General features: G+C 35.6%; 1 protein-coding gene and 1 long non-coding RNA gene across 4 annotated transcripts in view; one reads left to right on the forward strand and one right to left on the reverse strand.

The window, feature by feature from the left end:
- Window positions 1-5,705, reverse strand: part of LOC309500056 (GTPase IMAP family member 8-like) — a 28,732-nt gene extending 23,027 nt beyond the window's left edge. The window contains exons 1-4 of one of the 3 annotated variants that reach the window (XM_082171604.1): window positions 5,516-5,705; window positions 2,497-2,528; window positions 2,199-2,246; window positions 2,014-2,055 (exon numbers count right to left, since the gene is read on the reverse strand). In XM_082171604.1, coding sequence (XP_082027730.1) covers window positions 2,014-2,055; window positions 2,199-2,246; window positions 2,497-2,500 — 94 coding nt within the window. In that variant the 5' untranslated portion in view covers window positions 2,501-2,528; window positions 5,516-5,705. Of the gene's footprint in view, window positions 1-2,013; window positions 2,056-2,198; window positions 2,247-2,496; window positions 2,639-5,515 lie in introns of those variants that run through there. The other 2 variants (XM_082171605.1, XM_082171603.1) reach the window with 2 other exon arrangements.
- LOC309503405 overlaps window positions 1-14,573 on the forward strand; it is a 311,403-nt gene that overhangs the window by 90,971 nt on the left and 205,859 nt on the right. The gene's annotated exons all lie outside the window — the stretch shown is intronic.

The raw sequence follows: 14,573 nt of genomic DNA on the forward strand, positions 1-14,573 counted from the left end.
TTGCTATGGCCTGCTTGTGGCCCAGATCTGGCAAACAGGAGTGGCCCACCCAAGTGCCGTAAGTCCACGCTGCATGTGGGCCAGATCATCTTTCCATGTGTGCCAGATGTGGGCCGGATCTGGGCCGACACAATGTTGCTATGTGGGTTAGATTTAGACATCAACCCGACTTTCATTTTCAACCAAAATCCAACGTCTGACCAATGCTGTAGTCTATATCCTGTGCCTGCTGGGATTTCACTCCTCTATTCTTCTCTCTGCACTGGCTACCTCTCGCTGCTCGCATCAAGTTCAAGGCATTAACACTTGCTTACAGATCTATCACAGGCTCGCTCCTATGAGTCTACATCCCTACCAGAAGCCTACGATCGGTCAATGAGCGGCGACTAGTGTTTCCATCACAGAGAGCCACAAAATCACTTTCCAGAACATTCTCATTCACTGTTCCATGCTGGTGGAATGATCTCCCCACCCTCATCCGGAATGCAGAATCCCTGGCAACATTCAAAAGACAACTGAAAACTCAGCTCTTCTGTGAGCACTTAACCTCATAATTTTTTTTTTTTTTTTAATTCCTTTCCTTTTCCCTTAATCCTCCCTTGTCTGGCTTATGCTACTCTGAGCAATGTCTGCACTTTGTATTTTGAGCACGTCTTGCATTGTTTTTGCCTCTTCACGATGACTTGCTTAATTTAGTCCTAATTTGTAAATCGCTTTGGATGAAAGCGTCTGCTAAATGTAAATGTAACAAAGACCAGAAACTCACATAAAAGCTAAGAGTCAAACTGACCAACTAAACGAAACACTGCTCACCATAATGGTGACTAAATATTTTCACTAAAACGTCAACTACTAAACCTCTGTTAATTATCTCTCTCTCTCTCAAAAAAAAAAAAAAAAAAAAAAAAAAAAAACTTTCTGCTGACATCTTGAGAGATGTATTGTCTTCTTTTATTTGCAGTTGATTCCAGGCTGTGTGGCTTTAAGTCAGTTGTAATTGTTGTGTTTCATTTTCTGAGAGTGCAAACATGATGTTGAACCAACATCACATTGCAACATTGACCTCTATACTATTACCATTGGATTATGGATGAAATTTAAATAAATAAATAAATAATTGTGGGAGCAAAAGTGGCACATTAACATTGTTTTGATGGTTGCTATCTATCTGGGACCCTATCAAACACACCTGCACCAGCTAATCAATGTCTTCAGGATTATTAGAAAGCTACAGGCAGGAGAGTTCATCAGGGTTGGAGCTAAACTTTGCAGAGCCATGGCCCTCCTCATTCATGGCTCCCATCATGCATTGTGGTATGAATAAATTATGATCTGAATTATCTCAGAAATTTCCTTTATTCTTAATAATTTATTTTATTTCTAATGTTTTATTTGACTTTTTAGTTGCTTGTTTTCTAACGTTGATCTGTTTATCTGAATATGCTCTGAATATGCTTATTATGCTGTAGAATCACTGTGATGCTGTAATCAACAATATATATCTAACACAGAGATTAGGCTCTATATGAGTTCAGTGATTCAGAACATAACCAACACCATCAGATAATTTTTTTTTTTCATCTGGCTGTTAACTCAGTTACAGCAGCCAAATTAAATCTAATGTTAATAATTTTCAAGTTTCAAGAGTCCAACTAAAGTAAACACCGATCACCATAATGTTGATTTTAAAATTTAGATTTTTCTCCTTCAGTGATTCTGCTTGTTAACATGTCTTCAATAATGGTCAATCATCACTCAATCAGTTAATCACTTAATTATCTCATTAACTTTAACACTGCTTCAGTGTTCATTTAACACTCATATTTTAACATTTTAACACTCTTGAGTGTGGAGTCAAATAAACTCCCAGGAGAGTTAATTTAACACTGGTGTTTTTGGTGTGTGTGTGCATATATATAACTTAAATACTTAAAGAGTAATGTCAAAACAACCAAATACATAAAACAATTACATAATCTCTGAAAAAAAAAAAAAAAGATAGAATTAACTTACTGTTAGGACGTTCACCACTTGCACTTCGCCGTCGCTGTTTCTCTGGGAGAAAAATTTAGGTCAGTCAATTCAAAATTATTTTCTTACAACGTAACGTTCTTTAACATGCTAATTCGTCATCAATGTTGATAACCTCTCCTCTTATTTTCAAAGTTTATTTATTATTTTCATGATTTGACACTTACTTGGGCCTGTTACTCCTCTCATTTGCGCATACTGCCGTGTGATCAAGTCTAGACAAAACCAAGTACAACATAAAATAAACATCCAAATTTACCGAACACATAGAACGAAGTGACACATTTTCAGATTTTGAATTGCATGTGAGAAAATACAGCAAGTTATTTGGGTTATGTTCAAGTCCCATGCATGCACTGTGATACATTTTATTGCAATAAACTTAAAAAGCAGTGATTTGTTAGACTAGCTAAATAAAAACATTTCACCCTTACACCTGTCTACACATTCTAACTTGATTCTTACCCATCCTGATAATTAGTTCTTCGGTGCTGGACCTGAAATCGGAAGAAAAAAGTTTCAGTGGCATAGAATAATCCGTTAGTGAACACTGTTCCGTGAAACAGTTTATCTTAATTTACTGTGTTTCACTTTATACTGCAATATTGTATACTAGGGCTGGGCGATTTAAATCGCGATATTGTTATGCGCATCTAGTCAGTAAAGCCGGTTCCTTGATTAGTAGTAAATCACCATCACCTGCTTTCAGATGGAGCGGCATTTAGGGCTGAGGAGATAATTAAGTGATTAATTTAGTGATGATTGAACATTATTGAAGACACCTGATGTTAACAAGCAGAATCACTGAAGGAGAAAATCACAAATTGTAAGTTACCATTAAGGTGATGGGTGTTTGCTTTAGTTGGGCTCAGTCTAGGCTATTATGTGTATACTTTAATATTTACTGTTGTTCGTCTGCTGTTATTGATTTATAACAGTTAAGAACAAAGTAAAATGTTATCTTATAGTTTTGGATATGTTTTGACATAATCATGCTGTGATCTGAAAAATGAAACTTATTGAGGTAGTTTGGTTTAACTTGTTAGCAGCAGTTTTGTGATTCTTCAGCCTGATTATCAGTATTTTATTTATAATTCAAAATATTTAATAAACATTGTTCTGATCAAAACACATTCAGACAAATTCATTTAAAACACAGACATCAATAATCAGCCTGTGAATCTCAACAATGGTGACAATAATAAAGCATGTTGCAGTGGCTGCCACCAATCACAACTCATTAATGGTTCCCATCATGCATTGCGGTATGAATAAATTATGATCTGATTTGTCTATGTAATTTACTTTTCCAAATTGAATATTCTGCTCCTCACCATTGTTGAGATGCATAGACTGAATCTTGACATCTGTGTGTGCCTAAAAGACTGATATTTTTTAAACAACTTTTAAGAAATCCTTTATATTATATCAACAATTCTGGGCATTTATGCAGATTCACAGTTATGCTGTAACCAACAACATAAATCGAAGTCAGAAAGAAGGATTTTAATGAGTTCAGTGATCAAGTTCAAATGATGATTGTCATAATATAACCAACACCATCAGATCACTTTGTTTTTCTTTGTTCAACTGGCAGTTATAACTCGGATTCAACAGCCAAACAAAATCTAAAGTTAATCATATATGGGTCAAGAGTCCAACTAAAGCAACCATTGATCGTCATAACGGTGGCTTACAATTTGAGATGTTCTCCTTCAGTGATTCTGCTTGTTAACATCAGGTGTCTTCAATAATGTTCAATCATCACTAAATTAATCACTTAATTATCTCATTAACTTAAACACTTTTGAGTGTGGACTCATACACTCCCAGGAGTGTTAATTTAACACTGGAGTTTTTGCTGTGTACAAAGAGCCGTAGTTAACTGACAAGCTGAGCCATATCGCATTAAATATCGCTGGCGATACGTCCGCGATATTGATGTGATATGGCTCAGCTTGTCAGTTAACTACGGCTCTTTGTAGTAAATGCCGCTCCATCTGAAAGCAGGTGATGGCGATTTACTACTAATCAAGGAACCGGCTTTACTGACGAGATGCGCATAACAATATCGCGATTTAAATCGCCCAGCCCTATTGTATACCTATTGTTTTATACAGTCTATGGCCGATACAGATTAACCATATAATAAAGTACAATTAATATTGAGAACACATGTAGGCTACCTGTAAGTATGGGTGATTTGTGAAGTTGATACAGCATCAACTTAAAGAAAGTCAAGGGTCAAGAGCCCAACTAAAGCAAACACTGATCTCCATGATGGTGACCTCAAACCAGGGCTGGACTGGCCATCGGGCATACCGGGCATTTGCCCGGTGGGCCGACGTGCTTTTTGGGCCGATACATCTCATACTCATACATAATTTTAATTTTTATTATTTTTTTTGTTTTGTTTTTTACGGCCCATAAAATTTGTACATCGGCGGCCCATTCGTTTTGTTTTGTTTTGCTTAATTGGCGGCGCTGGGTTTGTGCCGGTGTAATGCAGTGGTCAAAAAAAGTCAGTGTTAGTTTTTTTTTTCTGACAGACCAGCCCATGAAACGCGTAGTGTGGGGTGGGAGTGGCGCAATGGATAAGACACATGCCTTTGGTGTGAGAGACCCGGGTTCGAATCCACTGTAAGACACCAATGTGTCCCTGAGCAAGACACTTAACCCCTAGTTGCTCCAGAGGCGAGCAACCTCTGACATATATAGCAATTGTAAGTCGCTTTGGATAAAAGCGTCAGCTAAATGAATAAATGTAAATGTAGATCAGCGGCCCATTGGTTATTTTCTTGATTGACACTGGGCTGGCCCAATCACAACTTTAAACGAGTGAGCGAGCGTGCAGCAGTGTCAGTGTGTATCTGTCAAAATAGTCTGCGAGATGGAGAAGAAACGCAAGGATTGTGCAGAGAAATAGCGTGAAAAAATAGAACCAGGCCCTTAAAGCAGACACTGTAAAATGCATTAGTGGTTTTAAGGAATAGGAGTTGGTATGCATATAATTAAGGGCGTGCAAAGATGGGTGGTGTTTATGATCATATAGTGGGCCAGTCTGGGCCAAAATGCCCGTGCCGATTTTTTGTCCCAGTCCAGCCCTGCCTCAAACAAAACATTTTCAATAAGACATCAACATCTAGACCTCTGTTAATTCTCAATAAGAACTTCTGTAGACATGTGACAGAAATAAAGTCAGTCTGGTTAGTAATAAGTGAAGCTGGTAATGCTGTTTGTGGAGTTGTTTAATCAGATCTTAAGTTCATCTAAGACTGTGTCTGAATACAGTTGTAGTTTGTGTTCTTATTACTCTTTCGAAAGATGATAGAAAGAATGTTTCAGGACCATCACACTAACCTTTAAATAACATTCTAGTAACATTCAGGAACCTGGACATTTCTATGTTCTTGAAATGTTAGAAATCAACGTTTCGTAGTTGATTACTTTTTCATATTTAGGGTTGTCTGAAATCAAATCTTACCTTCTCTGTGTTCTATTTTATCTTCAACGACTTCAAGTTTCCTTGACAAATGTCAAATCTGACTGAAGTTGAAAGGAGCATATACTGTATAAAACACGTCTGCGTCCCCTGGAGACTGTAAAAAACATCTACATATTCACCAATAAAGATGTAAACGAAGTCTGGTTACAAATGAAGAAATAAGAGGAAAACAAATTAATTAATCTCTCTCTCTCTCTCTCTCTCTCTCTCTCTCTCTCTCTCTCTCTCTCTCTCTCTCTCTCTCTCTCTCTCTCTCTCTCTCTCTCTCTCTCTCTCTCTCTCTCTCTCTCAAAAAAAAAAAATTGACAGATATTTTCTTGTACTGTTCTCTTTGCCATTTTTTGCAAACTTTTTTGTTACTGAAAATAAATTTTCAAAATAAAAAGTGTCAGAATAACAACCAATAAGTTGCTTGGTTAATGTTGTTACTTCTGTAACAACAGCACCAGATGGTTAGGTAAATGCATCAAGTGTGCAGCAAAAACATTATAGAGACAGGATGTGGTACACTTTGCATTTGCCCAAGAAGATTTCATGAGTGCATGCAGGATGAAGCACAAACGACATGGGTGGTTGTCTAGTTCCTGCTATAATGACATGAAAGGTCATGATACAGTTGCTTAGCAGTTTACAAACTGGGTCACACAGTGGAAATAAGTGGGTACCAAAAATGAGAAGTTTATATATGTATCATCTTTTTACTCTTTTAATTCCTTTAATAACTGTATCATCTTTATATCTAATTTAATTCCTTTTATAACCTTTTAATTATCCTTGCTTTTATTTTGTGATTATTTCAATTATTTCTGTGTAAAGCACTTTGAATTGCCATGGTGTATGAAATGTGCTATATAAATTAACTTGCCTTACCTTACCTGGTAATGCTGTGTGTGGAGTTGTTTAATCCTCCTATGCTGAGATCTTCACAGATTTAATGTCTTCTTTTCTCTTCAGTCGATTTCATCTTAGACTGTGGCTGAAGTCAGTTGTAGTTCTTGTGTTTCTGCTCGTCTCTTTTTCTGTTCTCTTTTTTCATTCAGTGATTCTGCTTGTTAACAGGCTTATTAAGGCTGAAATGACTCCATATTTAATAAGGTCCAGTTCTGGTTTATTTATTTGCTCTTGGCTGACATGTGTCATTGCTATGGCCTGCTTATGGCCCAGAGGGTCGTCATTCCACGCTGCATGTGGGCCAGATCATCATTCCACATGTGCCAGATGTGGGCCGGATCTGGGCCGAAACAATGTTGTTGCTATCTGGGACTGGGACAGAGTCTTGAATTATTATTATATATATTTTTCATCTAGAATGTTTACAGATTTTAATTTCTGTGTGAGGAGGGTTATTTATTTATTTATTTAGTTAACATCTGAAATTTTGTAGAGATAAGGCTCTTGTAGGCACAGATGTAACAGCAGGCTCAGCTTGAACCAAGTGAAGCTGTTGGTTTTAGCGCCACCCTGTGGTTTTGAACGGCAATTTTTTTCAAAATGCCCATGTTTTCCACATGTATGGCATTGTTGTCCTTTTGTCAGGCACAATCTCCCTTGAAGACGTGGAAAAACTCCAACACAGTTAAATCATGTTTCCTTGACAACAAGTGTAATTGTCAAAGGACATGTTTTTTTGAGATGTGTATTTATGTTTTTGTTATAAATTAATGTAAATTTGAGTTCATTCAATTTAAAAACAATTGTGATATTCAGAAGCCGATATTTATAATGTATGCCCTTTGAGGTGTTTAAAGTTAGGGGTTCTTTAACCCTCTGGGGTCTGAGTGGTTTTTGGGGTCCTTGAGATGTTCTGACATGCCCTGACATTTGTGCTTTTTTCAGTTGCTTATAAACATATTAATGGCAAAGGTATAATTACACTCTATTTAGCACAAACAGGGCTACCATAATATGTGAGCAACATGCATGTACATGTTTGTATTTTTGAGAGAATAATGTTTATGCATGGTTATTGAAAAAACTAAAAACTAACGTTTCTGAAATAAGGCCACAAAACACATACTAAATATGTGACAATAAGACTTTTGACTAATTGATGTCTTTGCCTATAGTTTTTTCTTCAAAATGATGTGAAAATCATCCTGCCCTTATCATTCACATAACACAATACATTGATTTAAATCTTGTAAAACACTTTTTGTTTGTAAAGGCAATATGCGCAAGGGGCGTCAACCATTCAACAGCATCATGCATAGTGGTTCACACCTCAGGAGACAATGGGGCCCGCATACTTAATGAGCCATTCATTCAGGTGTGTCACCTATAGCCACAAGAAAGAATGCAAGAGCAATATATATACAGTATACCAAATTGGTTCACAGTTGGAAGCATGTCAATTTTTTTTTTTTTTTTCACAAATTTTGCTTGCAAATTGTATAATATCCAAGGAAAACATGTCTATTAATTGTGCAGTTAATTCTCATACTGTATTTTCAGTTTTGGAATATGTATCCTCTCCCCAAATTTGTCAATAATAAAACACAATAAAAATTATTTAAAGAAAATGCTTATATTTACCTTTTAAAATTTGTTTAAATCTACCTTGTAAATATATATATTTTATTAAAAAGGTTACAATTACAACAACAATTGAAGTGTAATCTTTCTTTGTAAAAACTAAAGTATACATTTTATCATACATATTTCAAAGTTAAGGATTCATTACTTCGAATATAGCCTACATAGACAAAACATACTATATTTAACATATTAGCAAAAATTGGCAAACAAAAGCTTATTTGAGGTGGCAGATATTTTACAGTAAAAATGTGTAATCTATCCAAAACTAATCAACGAAATGTTGTCTTTCATTTGTCTGTAAAATAGGTCTTTCGTTTTTATTATAAGGAATATAAATGTTAATTTGCAGTTTAATACGTTGCTTATACAAATACATTTTATTTCAACATTTCAATCGATTTTACTCAGTATAGCAAAATAGTTTGCTAAAAGCAGATCATTCATTCACACACAGAAACGCAATTCAAATTTAAACCGTCTTTTTGCGAGTTGTGGTAAACAGTGCATCTCTGCCGTTCATTCATTCACACAGAAACGCGATTTACTTGAGAATGAAAAAAAAAAAACTTACTACATTATTCCATCCGTTGCTCCTCGAAATACCAGCACTTCTGAGGTAAGTTTTCCATTATTATTATTCCTCACAGCGCTGTGAGACAGTGTAGACAACTACACTTATCTGAATAAACTTGATGTGTTTTCTCGAGCTGATATGTGGGCGTTCACAGTTTGTATGGGATCGTCTCAGTCATTTGCGTTTGAATAGCGTGCGCTCTCCGTGGGCGGGGCCGATTATAACGTAATGAGATGAGATGAGCTCGACTGGAATCGCTCTCTTTTAATACAGATTTCACAAGATGAGAATATTTGTTTTTTATATAAATTACTACATTTAAAAGAAGAGAATTCAAGCTTCATGCCTGTGTGTCTGTATGCCTGTTTGACTGAGCACAGCAAAAACTCCAGTGTTAAATGAACTCTCCTGGGAGTTTATATGGCTCCAGACTCAAGAGTGTTAAAGTGTTAAAATATGAGTGTTAAATTAACACTCAAGAGTGTTAAAGTTAATGAGCTAATTAAGTGATTAATTGAGTGATGATTGACCATTATTGAAGACACCTGATGTTAACAAGCAGAATCACTGAAGGAGAAAATCTATTTTTTTAAGATACCGTTATGGTGATCAGTGTTTGCTTTAGTTGGGCTCTTGACCCTTAAACTGTTAACATTAGATTTTATTTGGCTGTTGTATCTGAGTTATAACTGCCAGATGAACAAAGAGAAAAGTTGATCAGGTGGTGTTGGTTATGTTTTGACATCATCATAATTTGACCTGAGTCACTAAACTCAATTAGAGTCTAATCTCTGACTTAAATGTATATTGTTGATTACAGCATCACTGTGATTCTACAGCATAAGATCCAGAATTTTCTAAATAATCTAAAGTTTTTTTTTTTTAAAGTTGTTCTGATAAAACAAAATCTTTATTTTAGGCACACACAGACATCAAGAATCAGTGTATGAAACTCAACAATGGTGACTAACAGAATATTCAATTAGGGAAAGGAAATTACTAAGACAATTCAGTTCATAATTTATTCATACCGCAATGCATGATGGGAGCCATGAATGAGTTTTGATTGGTGGCACCCAGAATGCACTGCAACATGCTTTATTATTGTCACCATTGTTGAGATTCACAGGCTGATTATTGATGTCAGTGTGTCTAAATAAAGTTCATTTATTTCGGTAATTGTCTTTTGATCAGAACAACTTTCAAGAAATATTTTGGATTATATTGAAAATGCTGATAATCATTTGCTGTAGAATCACAGGGCTGCTGTAATCAACAAGATAGACATAACTCTCTAAATGAGATTTGTGCTTCAGGTCAAATTATGATTATGTCAATACATAACCAACACCACCTGATCAACTTTTCTCTATGTTCATCTGGCAATTATAACTCAGATACAACAGCCAGACAAAATCTAAAGTTAATGATTTAAGGGTCAAGAGCCCAACTAAAGCAAACACTGATCTACATAACGGTGTCTTAAAAATGAGATTTTCTCCTTCAGAGATTCTGCTTGTTAACATCAGGTGTCTTCAATAATGGTCAATCATCACTCAATCAATCACTTAATTATCTCATTAACTTTAACACTCTTGAGTGTTAATTTAACACTCATATTTTAACACTTTACACTCTTGAGTCTGGAGCCATATAAACTCCCAGGAGAGTTCATTTAACACTGGAGTTTTTGCTGTGAGTATTCGCTCAGTTATTGTTCATTTTCGGACGCGTTTCAGAATGGACTTCACTGGCAGAGAGAAGGCAGAACTCGCTTCGTGTTTATTTTTCTTTATTTGGCAAAAAGCACAACACTTTGTTTTTATTGTGAGTATACACAAAAATAATACACATTTAACAGAATCGATTGATGTATGAAACTCCTATGGAAAATCAAAGTCAACAGAGTATTTATGAGTTTCTTTTACATTGATAAAAAAAAAGCGAGCTGGTATCGCCGGCGATACCGTAGACCTCAGGGGGTTAAGTAAGATTTACGTAGAAAATGTGATGTCACATGACCCGGTTCAGTTTGGAGCGGGTCTGCGTCATTTGGTTCAGAACGAACATGGATGCAGAGTGTGGGGTTACAAATTTAAGAATATCTTTAAGATCTGCTGATCCTACTTCCTTACATAACATCACATAAAAAAACTAAGGTGAACTATACTGTATTGGGAATTCAAGGTGAACATGAGGGCATCCATTTACTGATTAGATTTAACAGTTTCCTTTGAAGGGGTTTTGTTAGTCTTTAATCTGAGATGAACTATGTGTGAATGTTACAAAGTCTTAGTTCTCGTGACCATGTGTTGTTTATACAATTTGGGGGGTACCATTATCTCAGTTGGGGGTAATTGCCTCTATTGTCTTCATCCATAAGGCTGTGTGTAAGTCCAGCACCTTTAACCCCCTGAGGTCGGCTGTATCGCCGGCGATACCAGCTCACTTTTTTTTATCAGTGTAAAAGAAACTCATAAATACTCTGTTGACTTTGATTTTCCATAGGAGTTTCATACATCAATCGATTCTGTTAAATGTGTATTATTTTTGTGTATACTCACAATAAAAACAAAGTAGGGCTGGGCGATTTAAATCGCGATATTGTTATGCGCATCTCGTCAGTAAAGCCGGTTCCTTGATTAGTAGTAAATCACCATCACCTGCTTTCAGATGGAGCGGCATTTAGGGCTGATGAGATAATTAAGTGATTAATTTAGTGATGATTGATCATTATTGAAGACACCTGATGTTAACAAGCAGAATCACTGAAGGAGAAAATCACAAATTGTAAGTTACCATTAAGGTGATGGGTGTTTGCTTTAGTTGGGCTCTAGACCATTATATGTTTACTTTAATATTTACTGTTGTTTGTTTGCTGTTATTGATTTATAACAGTTAAATGAACAAAGTAAAACGTTATCTTATAGTGTTGGTTATGTTTTGACATAATCAAGCTGTGATCTGAAAAATGAAACTTATTGAGGTAGTTTGGTTTAACTTGTTAGCAGCAGTTTTGTGATTCTTCAGACTGTGATTATCAGTACTTATAATTCAAAATATTTAATAAACATTGTTCTGATCAAAAGACATTCAGACAAATTCATTTAAAACACAGACATCAATAATCAGCCTGTGAATCTCAACAATGGTGACAATAATAGAGCATGTTGCAGTGGCTGCCACCAATCACAACTCATTAATGGCTCCCATCATGCATTGCGGTATGAATAAATTATGATCTGAATTGTCTATGTAATTTACTTTTCCTAATTGAATATTCTGCTCCTCACCATTGTTGAGATGCATAGACTGAATCTTGACATCTGTGTGTGCCTAAAATAATGATTTTTTTTTTAAACAACTTTTAAGAAATCCTTTATATTATATCAAATATTCTGGCCATTTATGCAGATTCACTAACCAACAACATAAATCGAAGTCAGAAAGAAGGATTTTAATGAGTTCAGTGATCAAGTTCAAATGATGATTGTCATAACATAACCAACACCATCAGATCATTTTTTTCTTTGTTCAACTGGTGATTATAATTCAGAAACAGCAGACAAACAAAATCTAAAATTAATAATATATGGGTCCAATACAAGAGTCCAACTAAAGCAACCATTGATCGTCATAACGGTAACTTACAATTTGTGATTTTCTCCTTCAGTGATTCTGCTTGTTAACATCAGGTGTCTTCAATCATCACTAAATTAATCACTTAATTATCTCATTAACTTAAACACTCTTGAGTGTGGACTCATACACTCCCAGGAGTGTTAATTTAACACTGGAGTTTTTGCTGTGTACAAAGAGCCGTAGTTAACTGACAAGCTGAGCCATATCGCATTAATTATCGCTGGCGATACGTCCGCGATATTAATGCGATATGGCTCAGCTTGTCAGTTAACTACGGCTCTTTGTAGTAAATGCAGCTCCATCTGAAAGCAGGTGATGGTGATTTATTACTAATCAAGGAACCGGCTTTACTGACGAGATGCGCATAACAATATCGCGATTTAAATCGCCCAGCCCTACTGAAGAGTGTTAAAATTAATGAGATAATTAAGTTATTAATTGTGTGATGATTAAGTATTATTGAAGACACCTGATGTTAACAAGCAGAATCACCAAAGGAGAAAAACTAATTTTAAGTTACCATTATGGTGATCGGTGTTTGCTTTAGTTGGGCTCTTAACCCTTAAACTATTAACTTTAGATTTTGTTAGGCTGTTGTAACCGAGTTATATCAGTCAGATGAACACAGATAAAAGGTGATCAGGTGGTGTTGGCTATGTTTTGACATAATCATCAATTGACCTGAATCGTTAAACTCATTTACATTTAGTCATTAAGCAGATGCTTTTATTCAAAGTGACTTACAGAGAACTACAGTTTAGACAGTTAGGTTTGCCTTGTTGATTACAGCAGCCCAGTGATTTTATAGCATACGATTTTGTAGAATTTTCTATAGAATCAAAAATATTTCTTAAAAGTTCTGTTCAAAAGATTTTGAAACAAATGTTTTATTTAGACACACAGACATGAAGAGTCTGCCTGTGAATCTCAACAATGGTGACAATAATAAAGCATGTTGCAGTGCATTATGGGTGCCACCAATCAAAACTCATTCATGGCTCCCATCATGCATTGCAGTATGAATAAATTATTATCTGGATTGTCTTATTTATTTCCTTTACCTAATTAAATATTTCATTTGTCACCATTGTTGAGATTCATACACTCAATCTTGATGTCTGTTTGTGCCTAAACATTTTTTTTTTTTTTATTAAAACAACTTTTAAGAAATAGTTTGGATTATATTGAAAATTCTGGATCTCATTTTTTAGAATCACAGTGATGCTGTAAACAACAATATAAATCTAAGTTAGAGATTAGACTCTAAATGGGTTTTGTGATTCAGGTCAAATGATGATTATGACAAAACATAACCAACAACATCTGATTACTTTCTCTCTTTGTTCATCTGGCAGTTATAACATGTAAGAGTGTCCTTACAACAGCCAAACAAAATCTTAAGTAAATAATGTAAGGGTCAAGAACCCAACTAAAACAAACACTATTCTCCATAATGGTGACTTAAAAATAGTGCTTTTCTCCTTCAGTGATTCTGCTTGTTAACATCAGGTGTCTTCAATAATGCTCAATCATCACTCAATTCATCACTTAATTATCTCATTAACTTTTATCACTGGAGTTTTTGCTGTGTACGTTTTAGGAGAACATTCTGGGAACCAAAATAAAACTACCCGCTGAAAACATTATTAGAACTTCATGGTAATGTTCTCAGAACGTTTTTAGAACAAAACATTTCTAGCTGGGACAACAAATGGCTGGGACTACACGACATTCCTCACGGGTTAGTGGCATCACCCTAAAATTTACATAAACCCTGCCCCCCGGAAACGCAATTTATAGATTATCATGACAGAATATGCTAATAAATGACTAGAAGATAACTACATAAATTCACCAACTAACCATTCAGAAATGTTGTCTACATGTTGTCACTTATTCTTGAGTCTCTCCATCTTTCTAACTCCAGTTTGAACATCAAAGGCTAAAAGTTTTTGAAATTTTCAGGACACAAGCTGTTGTAGCTCCGCCCTCTGTGCCGGGAGCAGCAGCTCATTTGCATTTAAAGGGATGGACACAAAAACGGTGAGTTTTTGCTCACCCTCAAAAAGTGACCATTTTAACATGCTAAAAATATCTGTGGGGTATTTTGAGCTAAAACTTCACACACACACACACACACACACACACACACACACACACACACACACACACACACACACACACACACACACACACACACACACACACACACACACACACACACACACACACACACACACACACACACTTCAGAAACTTATTTTACATCTTGTGAAAAGGGCATTA

Source organism: Leuciscus leuciscus (genome assembly GCF_965113295.1).
Source record: "Leuciscus leuciscus genome assembly, chromosome: 1".
Classification (NCBI taxonomy): Eukaryota; Metazoa; Chordata; class Actinopteri; order Cypriniformes; family Leuciscidae; genus Leuciscus; species Leuciscus leuciscus.